At 35.7% G+C, this 12,434-nt stretch overlaps 1 protein-coding gene across 1 annotated transcript in view; it reads left to right on the top strand.

Annotated features, from left to right (window-relative positions):
* Positions 1-12,434, top strand: part of LOC144963967 (uncharacterized) — a 45,839-nt gene that overhangs the window by 5,938 nt on the left and 27,467 nt on the right. Inside the window, exons 3-7 of the mRNA XM_078897911.1 lie at positions 3,476-3,601; positions 5,597-5,693; positions 6,815-7,168; positions 9,271-9,432; positions 12,307-12,434. The exon at positions 12,307-12,434 is cut by the window's right edge and continues 11 nt beyond it. Of these exons, the coding sequence (XP_078754037.1) occupies positions 3,476-3,601; positions 5,597-5,693; positions 6,815-7,168; positions 9,271-9,432; positions 12,307-12,434 (867 nt within the window). The remainder of the gene's footprint in view (positions 1-3,475; positions 3,602-5,596; positions 5,694-6,814; positions 7,169-9,270; positions 9,433-12,306) is intronic.

Below are 12,434 nucleotides of genomic sequence, written 5' to 3'. Positions count from 1 at the left end.
GAACGAATCGTTAGCGCGGTGTGATAGAAATGATAAGGCCAGTGAGAGACGTGAAATTTCTAGAAAATAATGGACGATAAAAGACATAAAAGAAATGTAATAGTAGTCGTAGTAGTAGTAGTAGTAGTAGTAGTAGTAGTAGTAGTAGTAGTAGTAGTAGTAGTAGTAGTAGTAGTAGTAGTAGAAATGGTAGTAGTTGTAATAGTAGTATTAGTATTAGTAGTAGTAGTAGTAGTAGTAGTAGTAGTAGTAGTAGTAGTAGTAGTAGTAGTAGTAGTAGTAGTAGTAGTTGTTGTTGTTGTAGAAGTTGTAGTAGTAGTAGCAGCAGTAGTAGTAGTAGTAGTAGAAGTAGTAGTAGTAGTGGTAGTAGTGTTGTAGTAGTAGTAGGAGTAATGATAATAGTGAAAGTAGCAGCAGCAACAGTAGTAGTAGTAGTAGTAGTAGTAGTAGTAGTAGTAGTAGTAGTAGTAGTAGTAGTAGTAGTAGTAGGAGGAGGAGGAGGAGGAGGAGGAGGAGGAGGAGGAAGTTACTATGAAACTGTGTATTGGGGGGGGGAGGAGGAGTCCCTGCAGAGTGTTTTGAATGGGCAAGATGAGGAGTGTATGTGCGATTGTCGAATCTTCGAGAAAAGTAAAGAAAAGAAAATAAACAAAACCAAAAAATAAATAAATAAATAAATAAATAAATAAATAAATAAATAAATAAATAAATAAATAAATAAAAATAAAGATAAAATCAAAAACTGTCGGGTATTCTTGTTCTAATCGCTGTACAATTACTTCCCCCAGCGTAGAGGACATATTATGATTTTGAAATTTAGTCTCAGACTACGATATTTACACCTGCTAAATCGCGGGTGTAAATTTCACCCGTTTAGTCCCTCGTTTAGTCTAAGACTTCGCGTAGTCCGGCTTCATGAATATCTTACAACGCCTTTTAGTCTGAGACAACGGATTTAGTCTAGGACTATCGTCGTAGTCCCGCTCCATGAATCAGAGCTGTATTCTCTTTGCCCGCTACCCGCCTCTTTTACCCGAGTACCCGGTTTAACGTTATTACCCGCGGGTAGCCGCCCAGCACTAGTCATCACAGACGGCTCTCTTTTTCTTTATGCCCCACGCGAGGCAAGATGACGTGCGACAATGAGCTGAGGGTGGGGGATGGGGGCTACCATGAGCCAACAAGTCAACAGACCGCCCAAGTATTTTATAAAAATATTTGTTTTCGTCTGTTTTCAAACCACGGCTATCCACTTCCCACCATAAACAACTGATACTCTTTACTGCTAAAATAACTAGGTCAGGCCGGCAAATTTAGTTTTGCACACCTTGAGGCCTTACTTGGGAGAAGTCAAAACCATATCAGTTTTATTATTGAAAGAACAGGTTTGTTGTAATCAAACCATACGGATGAAGAAAATTATTCGTTTTGCTCAAATGGATGTTAATCATCAATAAGAATATTACACAAATCATTCACCGAGTAAAGCACCATGATGCTATAAATAAGATTCCCAGTCCATTATCCCGACACATACAGCAGTTCAACTTGTAGTTATGTTAGTGTCTTTGGAGTAGATAAGTAGTGCATTGAGGTTGGGTTTTCTATTCCTTCTATTAATGACTGTTATCCCAGTTGATATTCGATGAAAGAAATTTTATATGGCAGTCGAATTGCTGTTGTCGTGTTGTTCTTTTTAAAAAAATAATATTCACAAATCTCAATGCACAGACGTGTATCGCAATCCATACCGAAACAACAATGAAAGGATCCATAGACTTCAATGATCGGGTGATATACATTTTTTTCTCTAGAGGAAAATCGACAATTGGACCTCTTTTAAATAATAAATGCCCATCGTAAATGCCATTACACCCCCCCCCCCCCTTCCCATTTTATTTTTACACACAATATACACTCATTCTAAAAAAAAATAAACCCACTAGAACATTAATAATGCGCAATTTCCGCTGAGTGAGCTCAAGACACTTAAAAAGGGCTCCTAAGCCAAAAGCAACTGCAGACGAGACATGATGCCTGTTGGGCGAGATAACATTTTCTTCCAACACAGTCAACACTGCTTCTGGTCAGGTACCTACTCATTTTACACATGAGTACAGTGAGAGAATGTTTTCGATCCATGCCGCCTTAAATAAACAACCAGAAACCGCCCCTGGTCGGAAACTTAGGAACGAGTGTGGCATCATTGCGTCACCGTGTTACACCGGCAAATAAGTATCACCTTACCCTATGTTTACACTTTACACCAGTCTTAATCCTATATTAGACGGACATTACTCGAGCAACATCGACAGGGTTCGACGTTCAAGTAAAAATCGGACGGTCGGCCGATAACGTGATTCATGTTGAGAATTTAAATATGAAACGGTGGATATAATAATGACACAACAAATAGGCTAGCATCTTTACAAGGCAATAACATAATATGTCCACACTCTTTGTTGTAACTCTGGGTCACTGAATTAAAATACGAGCTCAAATAAATAATTTGATGAGAAATGAAGGTTTTAGACTTTTTGCTTACTTCACTTCACGACATTGCAATCGCATTGACTGAAAACGCTTTCAACCACCGAGAAGATAACAACCAAATGTTTCAAGACATATCAATGAGCGATTTTAGAATTCATAATATTCAAGTTCATCGTGGGTTTAGAAAAACAATCATATCCACAAACACAGTCCTGTTTTGGCTCAAATTATGGAAGAATAGATTCACTCATTCGACTACAACTTTGTATTTTCATAACTTCATTTCTTCTGGTATGAAGATAATTCTTTGTTAGATAGCTTTTTTCAGATCAAGATTTACCAAACATAACCTGTTAACTTTTGGCCAGTTTGACGTAACCAACCTTTTCACTCTACTTTAGTGTGTGTTGTAATTGGGAAAAAGTGTGATGTCAAAAAGCTGGTTCTCCTCTCAATGGAAGTGTAAAACCACTCTTCCCGAGTACCGAGTACATGCCTGTGTAATTGATCTTCAGGTTTCAGAGTGATAGCATCATATTTTCTCGTCTAAATATATGCTGGTCGTCAATAAACATTATCAATCCTCGATCTTTTACGTCCCGTAATCCTAAGAATATGCCTATAAATATATATATATATCCTGCAACTAAAATAGCTATGCCACTTTATGATTTACTATTTAATCTATTTATTATTAGTCCTCCGGACGACTGGTTACATACACGCTTCCAGGGGGTTTGGACCCGGAAGGGTAGAATGTGTAACGTCACGACTTCTCTGCAATATTCATATCGGAGACAGCCTACTATTTATCTCCGTTCATGTTCGGTGCCATTTGGGTGATTCAATCGTCTAAAGGTGTGACAGAAATATTCTCTACGATATTGTTGCGTTCCATTTTCTTAGCCATGGTTTCGAGATCAAGATTCGTTCGAAGACCGGGCTCCGGCTTTTATTAATTATTATTAATTACTTTCAACAGATCTCAGAAGTCCAATATCCATCACTTGTTCCTTAGCGGGAACTTCTTCGACGCTGTCTTGTGTGTAGAGGGAGTGAAATTTCACGTACACAGAAACATTTTGGCATGCAGCAGCGACTACTTCCGGTACCATACCATGTGTTATAGTCATTACTACTATTTGTTTTTCAATGTTTAATGTTTTGAATCTTTTATATAATTATGGCATTTCAAAATTCGGGATTTATTAGTATCCAATTTGTATTATCTTGAAGTAGAGTCGTTCCTTCCCTTACCAACCATTTCCCCGGCAGACCAATAAATCATCAACACACGGGAGTTTTTAATTGAATGACTTTAGTTGCAATAATCCGATTACATCATCTACAAAGATTGCTTCTGCCACTACAGAATGTAAAATAGCAAGTTGTAGTAAAAACTCACTCAAATCCACAACTTGTGTTCAGATAAGATGAAGATGTTTATTCTCTTACGATTTGCACGTCATCCGCCATGATTTACAAGCCGAATGTAACTCTTCTAACCGTAGAAATACATTAAGTGGCATTAGGTACTAGTGACAAATCGGTGTTGAGTCTCCCTTGAGCCACGAAAACAGGTTGGTTTGTGAGAAAAGGACATTTCTGCATGTCATAATATATATCATTATTATTATTATCATTATTATTATTATTATTATTATTATTATTATTATTATTATTATTATTATTATTATTATTATTATTATTATTATTATTATTATATCAACAAATAGTGCTCATATGTGCTTTACAATAGTTTTTATTTTGGTATCACACAAGTTCATTCATTCGACTACAAAATCACGGCTACAGCCACACACACACACACACACACACACACACACACACACACACACACACACACATCTTGTTCGAAGTTCACATAGAATCACGAAAAGCAGAATGAAAAGGATTGGTTCTAAAATGCCATTTGAATACTGGTAGACTTTCAGATTGTCGGATTTTAGGTGGTAAAGAATTCCATACGATTGGAGTCGAACATGCAAAACCACGCTCAGGAAACTTTGTTCCTGGGATGTTTTTCTCCATTAGCGAAGAACTAGCATTCGCAGAGATCGAGTTGGTTTTTATTCCCTCACAAGGCATTCAAGGCATTCAGGTGATGTATGGTGAAGGCAATTTTAAGCAAAACATGCGATTTTGTATATTTTTCTTCCCTCTATTAGAAGCCAGTGTAGTGACTTAAGGACCGGTATTATAATATTATAGTCTCAATGCTTTGTCCTTGTAACTAGACGGGCAGCTTTGTTTTGATTCAACTGTAGTCTGTTCAGCGATGTATTTGGAAGCAGAGAGTTGCAATAATCAAAGTGGCTGGTAACAAGGGCATGAATGAGTGTTTTGCATGTTTCGTCATCAATAAAATTTCGTATTCTCCATATCATTTGAGAGAGCGCGATCAACCGATTGACAGCACTTTGTTATATTACGATAACACCTCATGTCAAATTGTTAAATTCGATAACCATGCATTTTAAAACAATGCAATTTGATAAGAAATAAGAGTATAAGGTCGCATAGCGGCATTTGGACCATGTTCGAAATTTCAACCGCATAAATTCAAAAATCATATAGTATTATTACCACACTTGATAAAAATGTGTTTGATTATATTCATGTCCGAAGCATGGGAATCTTGGCGCCTCGAATGCTGTTTTATTCAAATTATGATTTAAGGGTGTTTTCCATATTATTTATTTGACGCGGATTTGGTCCTGTGGTTTTTACACTATTCTTGTGCGGCTGTGCGATAGAGTAATATGACAGACACCTTCAGACCGAAAGGTCCAGGGAATATCGTCAAGCAGGCGCCATGTTTCGACTTAAATGTTTTAGTGAAGTTATTGACTCGGGACCCTATGTAAAGCACCCTGAGCACGTGTAGTGGACATTACGTTATATAGATTATCTAGTGTTCCCTGAAGAAGGGTTTTTAGTCCAAAACGTTCCGTGTTTGACATTTTGTTCTTTTTTTTTTTAAGCTGTTATATTCATTTTTGTTTATTAATTTTTACAGGCCACAGATACTAGTATCTTTTAGAATCACTTTAATTATAATTTTTTCCCCAAAATCTCGCAGAGCCTTGTTTACAGTCAACCTACAAGGTACACACGGAAGTTCGAAGGGAACATATCAGAAACGGGAGGGAGCAACACCTGACAGTACTTCCTCAGATGTATGTTGTAGCAACCATTTTAACCGGTGTAAACATATTTGCAGGTCTGATAACCGAACGCAATTATGGATTCGATTTAACATTGTTGAATTGGACGACATTTTTCGTTGGATTGAGTTTGAGAGTATTTCCATGACAACAATGAGCCCATAACAATTTGGGTAATCAGACCTACAAATGTAGACGTCGATTCTAACCCCAACATTTCATGTTTATAAATATAGCATGGACGATAGAATATCAATCTGTTGAGATTGGGGAAGAAAATACAAGTAATCCTCACATCATCCTTCAATATTATGTTACTATAACTATTCTAAATACATAACACGATTAAGTGTGTCAGTCTAGATCTGATTTATACAAATCATCAGTTAAAGTTAAAGATAACTCACACTTACAACAAATCCACTCAGCTAGAGACACAACAATCCTTTTTACTGCTTACTTGTACAATTATCTTGTCATTGTTCGAAGACTTGAGCAAATTTAACCTCTGCTCTTAACATAACATCGAAGTTCAACATGTTGAGACTGGTGCCTGAAAACCATTTACAACTGCTGCTTTCAAAGCGCCTCGCAAAAAAAGTTATGATAAGTATAGATGACATTTTTGTTTCTCTCGATCTATATTAACAGGCGATTCATATATTAACTATTTAGATACACATTTACCTAAGATCTCAAAACGCTGTTATGTCGATCTCTATCGATACCAAAAAGTGATATCAAAGTATATACAAGAAGCAAAAATGTGAGTTTTTACCATTTGTACTGTATGAAATTATGTATAATTATTGTCCTCAATAAGCTGCGATATATAATTAAACTAAATTTTATGTTTTTGACAATAAATTCAATTTTTAGCTTCTCAGCCAGTCGACATAGGGCGTTGTGTCACAAAGTGATCATTTAACCCTCATTCACGTTTTATATGACAATCTGAGTTTTTGTAAAATCCTAATAGAAATTGAATCTTATGCCATACAATTTCTTTTAAAATTCTGCTCATTCAACATTATATCTCGTGTAAGTGCGTTCGTAGTATGAAATGAAATCAAGATCTTTGATTTTTAAAATGGCATTCAAATGAATCAGAATTTATCTTCACGTTATTCTAGAAACCAACTCAAGCAACAAAGATTTGTTTCACATCAAACATACCATCGACCACCTCAAGCGTTCCAGTCGCCTCACATGAGAATGCCAGCCCAAACCCAATATTCAAAGCAAGAAATAACAATCACCGAAGGTCATCGAGATACTCCAAAACACCATCTTATCTAGATGCGACCTGCAAGGTTCAAGCCCAAAGCAAATATTTTAAGACGAAACAAATGCGTCGATCCCAAGTAACACTGTGTGACGTTAGCGCACGAGTCATGCAACACATATTAGAGCATATCTACGGCGGTAATGTGACCTTGACCATAGACAATGTGGAACAGATCCTAACAGCAGCTGACAGGTTCCAGGTAGGTTTATTTTATAGCCTTCTAGTGGTGGCGAGTGGCGAGATCTTTTTTTTTCTATTGTAAAACAGCGATAGTATGGTTGAATTAAGAGGTTAACCAATAGCAAAATGTAATGCAATCTGCAGAAAAATACGTCAAACCATTTATGCTCAGCATATGTTTCTAAAAGCAAAAGGAGAATATATTGTCATAAGTGTTTAAACTACAAAATTTAAATGTAATGAGCTGTGCATGCAGGGAATAAAGCCACATTATCCTCTTTAGAGTGCTCAACAATGACTTAAATTGTCTTTAGGCAAAGGCGCGTACCTGTATAATTGTATATTTTGGACATTCATTGACCATTCTGTATGAACTGTAGTAGGTTATCAGTAAAAAAAAGGATTGAATGTAAAATCACCCTTATCTGCTTTGAATGCTTTAATGGTTTCGCACCTAGTTATCAAAATAAATTAATAAATGTCTATTCTCCACCTAAAATGCTACGATCTTCATCTTTGGTCCTTAGATTTGGAACTCAAGGCTATTTGTAAAGTGTCGAGTGAAGATGCTTTTAAATCATAATAAAGATTTGACATTAGTTTTTACAAAAAAATATACTTTTAAGTCTCTATAACTATAAAAGTTCAACATTTATTTGATAATCGACTTGTTCTTCTTTTAAATGATAAACGGGATAGTGTCTGTTTGTGCGTGTATGTGAGTGATATTAATATTGCCATGCAGGTAACTGACTACCGCATAGGCATGACCTGCTTATGGTTATATACAAATGCGTGGTATAATGTTTTTTCCAATAGCCTCAAAATTCGCAGCAACTAACATTTTTCACTTATTATAAATTCCAATCGCCACCGAATCAAAACATCAGGGCCGCTCGGCTCAGCGGTACAGTCCTTTCTAGGTAACCAAAGGGTATCGAGCTCGAATACCCGGTGCGTTGAGCAAGTCAGCTTGCCCTGGCTCAGTTTGCGATATTGTACTGCGGCAGACGGCTGGGTTATTCCAGTTTTCCCTTGGAATATACCATAAAGACAGATTTCCCCTTTAGGAAGAATAAAGTAAATCTTATGTTTTTTATCTTTATTAAAAGTAACTGAAGTATTTTATTTCTATATATTTACCGCTCCTTTAATATTAAATTTGAGTGCTTTTATTTCGCGATTATTATTTTATACCTTTATATATATATATATAATATATATATATATATATATATATATATATATATATATATATATATATATATATATATAAGTACCTAAAAGTAACCACCAACACACACACACACACACACACACACACACACATATATATATATATATATATATATATATATATATGTGTGTGTGTGTGTGTGTGTGTGTGTGTGTGTGTATAACTAAAAACCGCGAAATTTAGGTGCTCAACTTTAATATTTAAGGAGCGTTAAATATCTGAAAATAAAACAGTTGAGTTACCATTGACTCCTAGATCTGTTTCGTGCCTTTTTCTTTGGGCAATCTACTGGGAGTGTTGTCGTGTAATAATTTCACTCCCCGTAGATTGCCCAAAGCAAAAGGATTGAAACAGATCTGTAGGAGGCAATAGTAATTCAAATATAAACACACACACACACACACACACACACACGTATATATATATATATATATATATATATATATATATATATATATATATATATATATATATATATATATATATATATATATATATTATGGAAATGGATCTAATGTGCGGTTATGTGGTCTAGTAGTATGACACTCGCTTTTTGATCGGAAGGTCCTGGGTTCGAGCCTTGCGTTCGGCGCATAGTTGAGTCCTTGGAAAAGGTTCTTTACTCACTTTCTCTCACCGTACTCAGGTGTAAAATGAGTACCTGGCCTTTAACAGCGCTGTCTTTGTCCGAAAAATTGTAATGTCGCCTAACAGGCGTTATGTTCCGTCCTACATGTAAAATGTTGCTGTTGACCAGGGACCCCTTGTAAAGCGCTTTGAGCACATTTAGTGGATATTGCGCTATATAAAGCTCATTAAAATAAATAAATAAATGGCTTAAAATCCTCCCAAAACTAGTTTGATTTCTACTCCTTTCTATGCAGGTAACATCCTTGGTTCAAAAGTGCAGTGATTTCCTTTCAAATCATCTATCAATACAAAACTGTGTTTCCATGATTCAACTTTCAACAAATATCTATGGTTGCACAACATTAAGAGTTGCAGCCAGACTGTTTTTGCTGGAACACTTTGAAATAATTTACAAGGTGAATTATTTTCATCCCATTTATTTCCGATGAATTTAACTTTCGTCTCCTTATGGTTACAATCATTTCTCACCTGAATAGAGATAATAGAAATTGTCTTTCTAACCTTCGATTTCCATAACTACGTTTAGTTAGTCCACTGTTTGACAATACATTCTGTCATACATCTAACCATAATATTATTCTGATTTCCAATTATCTTATATAAAGAAATTAAAATTCCATCTTATCAGATGGTCAAGAGATTAAGAACATTATTAATATACAAACTACATTTTTTTACTTGTTGGTATGATTGATTGTTTTCGTCTGTTTTATTTTTATTGTTTTGTGTGTGTGTGTGTGGGGGGGGGGGGGGGGGGGGGGGGGTTGGAGTTTTTTGGGGGTTTTTTTTGTCTTTGTTTTTATCATTTGTTGGTTGTTTTTTTTATTTGTCTTTTTGTTGTTAATTTGTTGGGTTTTTTTTTTTTGTTGATTCTTTTTTTCTTACGTAAGATAGTAAAAGGGTTATTTGAAAGCATACACTTTTTATTGATATTTATCACCTTATAATTCTTTAGGTGAACATACTATAGCTAATTCTCAGCTGTCCCTCAATGCACAGCTGTACACATTTGTATGAACCTCTGAATCAGTTAAAAGTATTTTCTTTTCATGAATTAAAAAAAAATAGGAACGTGTTTCGCTTATTAAAGCTATATTAACATCAATAACTTGTAAGGACCGGGACTCTTATATGTTTTATAGTATCAAAATTATGAATTTTCCGCTTATCCAATTTGAAGGCATTTGTTAAAATTGAATGTTCTGTTAATTTAAATTTATATGTTATACATGCAGTATCTGAATATGACTGAACGAATTGCAATCCTTAACTACCAGAAATCTACATTTTATATTTATCAAAACACATTGCAAGTATAAGTGAACATAATGCACTTCTAACATTACTTAGCTTTTGTTTATGCATAAATGTAATATAGACTGGTCAAACGTAAAAATTCACCAATATATGATACAGTGTTTCCACAAATACATGTTTTCAACAACGACAACAACGACAAAAAGAAATACTAGACACGTCAATCATCACATTATGATGACGATGATGATAGAAAGGAGAGATGGGATAATTGCGGAAAGATTGTGTGGCATCACTATCCAATGAAATGTATTTTTTCTCTAGTTTGTGAAGGTGGGGGCATGCTTTTTCCCAGGCTGTCCTTGTTATATCATTCATTGCTTTGCCTGTGAGCTTTATTGTGTCGGTGAGAGTAAATTTGGTGTTCCTTCTCGCAATCTTTCCCTTTACTTGGGCCCAAATGAGATCGATTGAATTGAGCTCACAGTGATATGGGGGAAGTCGCGCAACCTCGTGTCAAAACTCCCTGATTAGACAGTCTGCTTTGAAAATTGTTTCTGGTTTGTTTGTTTTCACTAAGGAGTGTAGTTAGGCGTTTGATAAATGGTCAGACCATGTAATGCTAGGTGATTGAAGCCATGAAATGTCACCTTTTTATTTGCCGAAGTTGGCGCCTTGAGGGGATCATGGGCCATTAAATGGTAGTGAGTGTTGTCCATTATAATACAGCTGGGTGCTTCTAGGGAAAGGCAGCTAATTGGTCTTTAGCCAATCTTCAAAGACCTCTGCATTGACCCCAGAATGATAGTCCCTACGTTCAGATGCAGAGAAGAAAAAATGGCATAACATCCTTCTAAATATCCAGTATCTTTACCACCTGTAAGAGTAACAATGCTCCTCTGTCCATAATACAGGAGCCCTTTTCTACCCAAATTCTATGACGTCCATTCCTTTGTAGGTTGTATGTTTACGTTTACCTAGCTCTATACATCTTTTGATGATATCCATTTCAAAGTTGTCTAGTGTCCTTTTCCTAATACGTTGTCCACACTGGTGATCTCTCTGTCGTATTTCGATAATCATCTTCTCAGGGTTGATTGTGAAATTCCAAGTTCCAAGTTCCGTCCTCTTTAATGGTTTATCAATAGATACAAGTACCCTTTTTTCGGATCTTTACGGGAGTGGAGCCGATTTAGTATCGTATCTGCCAATCAAAGGTATTCATTGTTGAAGTGTACAAAAATGATAAATGAAGATTCCAAGCTAAAACATTATGAAAAGGTTAAACGCACCAATTTTTTTTTTATGTAGTGCATCTTCAAAGTCGGTCAAATTAACTCTTAAAACGGTACACTGAAACTTATGTTGATAAAATGTGTTTCATATGAGAAAAAATTTCGTTACAATTGCAATTGGATATTCACAATGATTGCTGTTATATTACGTGATAAAAAAGAAACATACGCTTGGATAGGGTAGAAACGGTGGTCATTTCACCACACACGCACCATATTAATTCCATTTCGACAGCCGGTGGTTACCCGGCTGATAGGTTGGTACGCGTATGGCTGCTTTAAGGGATAAATTTGCATTGTATTTTCTTTTGTATGGTCTTTAAAAAAGTCGCCTTGTTTATATTGCTTAATTCAAATGCTATCGTGAATACTAATCTACATTCAATGTGAGGAAAATTTCCTCAGCTTTAAAAGTATGTGTTAATATTTCCAGTTGGTATTATGTACATTCAAATAGTCGAAAGCAAGATAGCTGAATTTCCTTTATCATGCGACTTTGTAGCAGTGAATATTAAATTTTTAAAAAGTTGGTGGGTGGGGTGTTGTTCTTTACTACTTTAAAGAGTAGTATTATTCCTGATGGTGTTTAATCGCATGACATTTTTTTTTTTTTAAATCCTCCGAAATTAATTACTCTTTTCCGATTCAAAATTCGTGGCCACTGAGTGATCAAAAACATCATTGTTACTGATTATACTCAATACTATCATCCCCCAGACTAGCCTTGAGTTTGTACACTTGACAGCGTCAGAGTTGCGTAGTTTTCTAGCCGATGATCATCTGAACATCAGAAAAGAAGAGACTATTCTGGACGCCGTGGTTAAGTGGGTAGCTGCAGACCAATG

This window comes from Berghia stephanieae, chromosome 2 (genome assembly GCF_034508935.2).
Source record: "Berghia stephanieae isolate SIO BIC M18660-M18661 chromosome 2, UCSD_Bste_1.3, whole genome shotgun sequence".
Classification (NCBI taxonomy): domain Eukaryota; kingdom Metazoa; phylum Mollusca; class Gastropoda; order Nudibranchia; family Aeolidiidae; genus Berghia; species Berghia stephanieae.
Note: the sequence above shows the minus strand (reverse complement) of the source record. Positions and strands in the feature narration are given on the sequence as shown.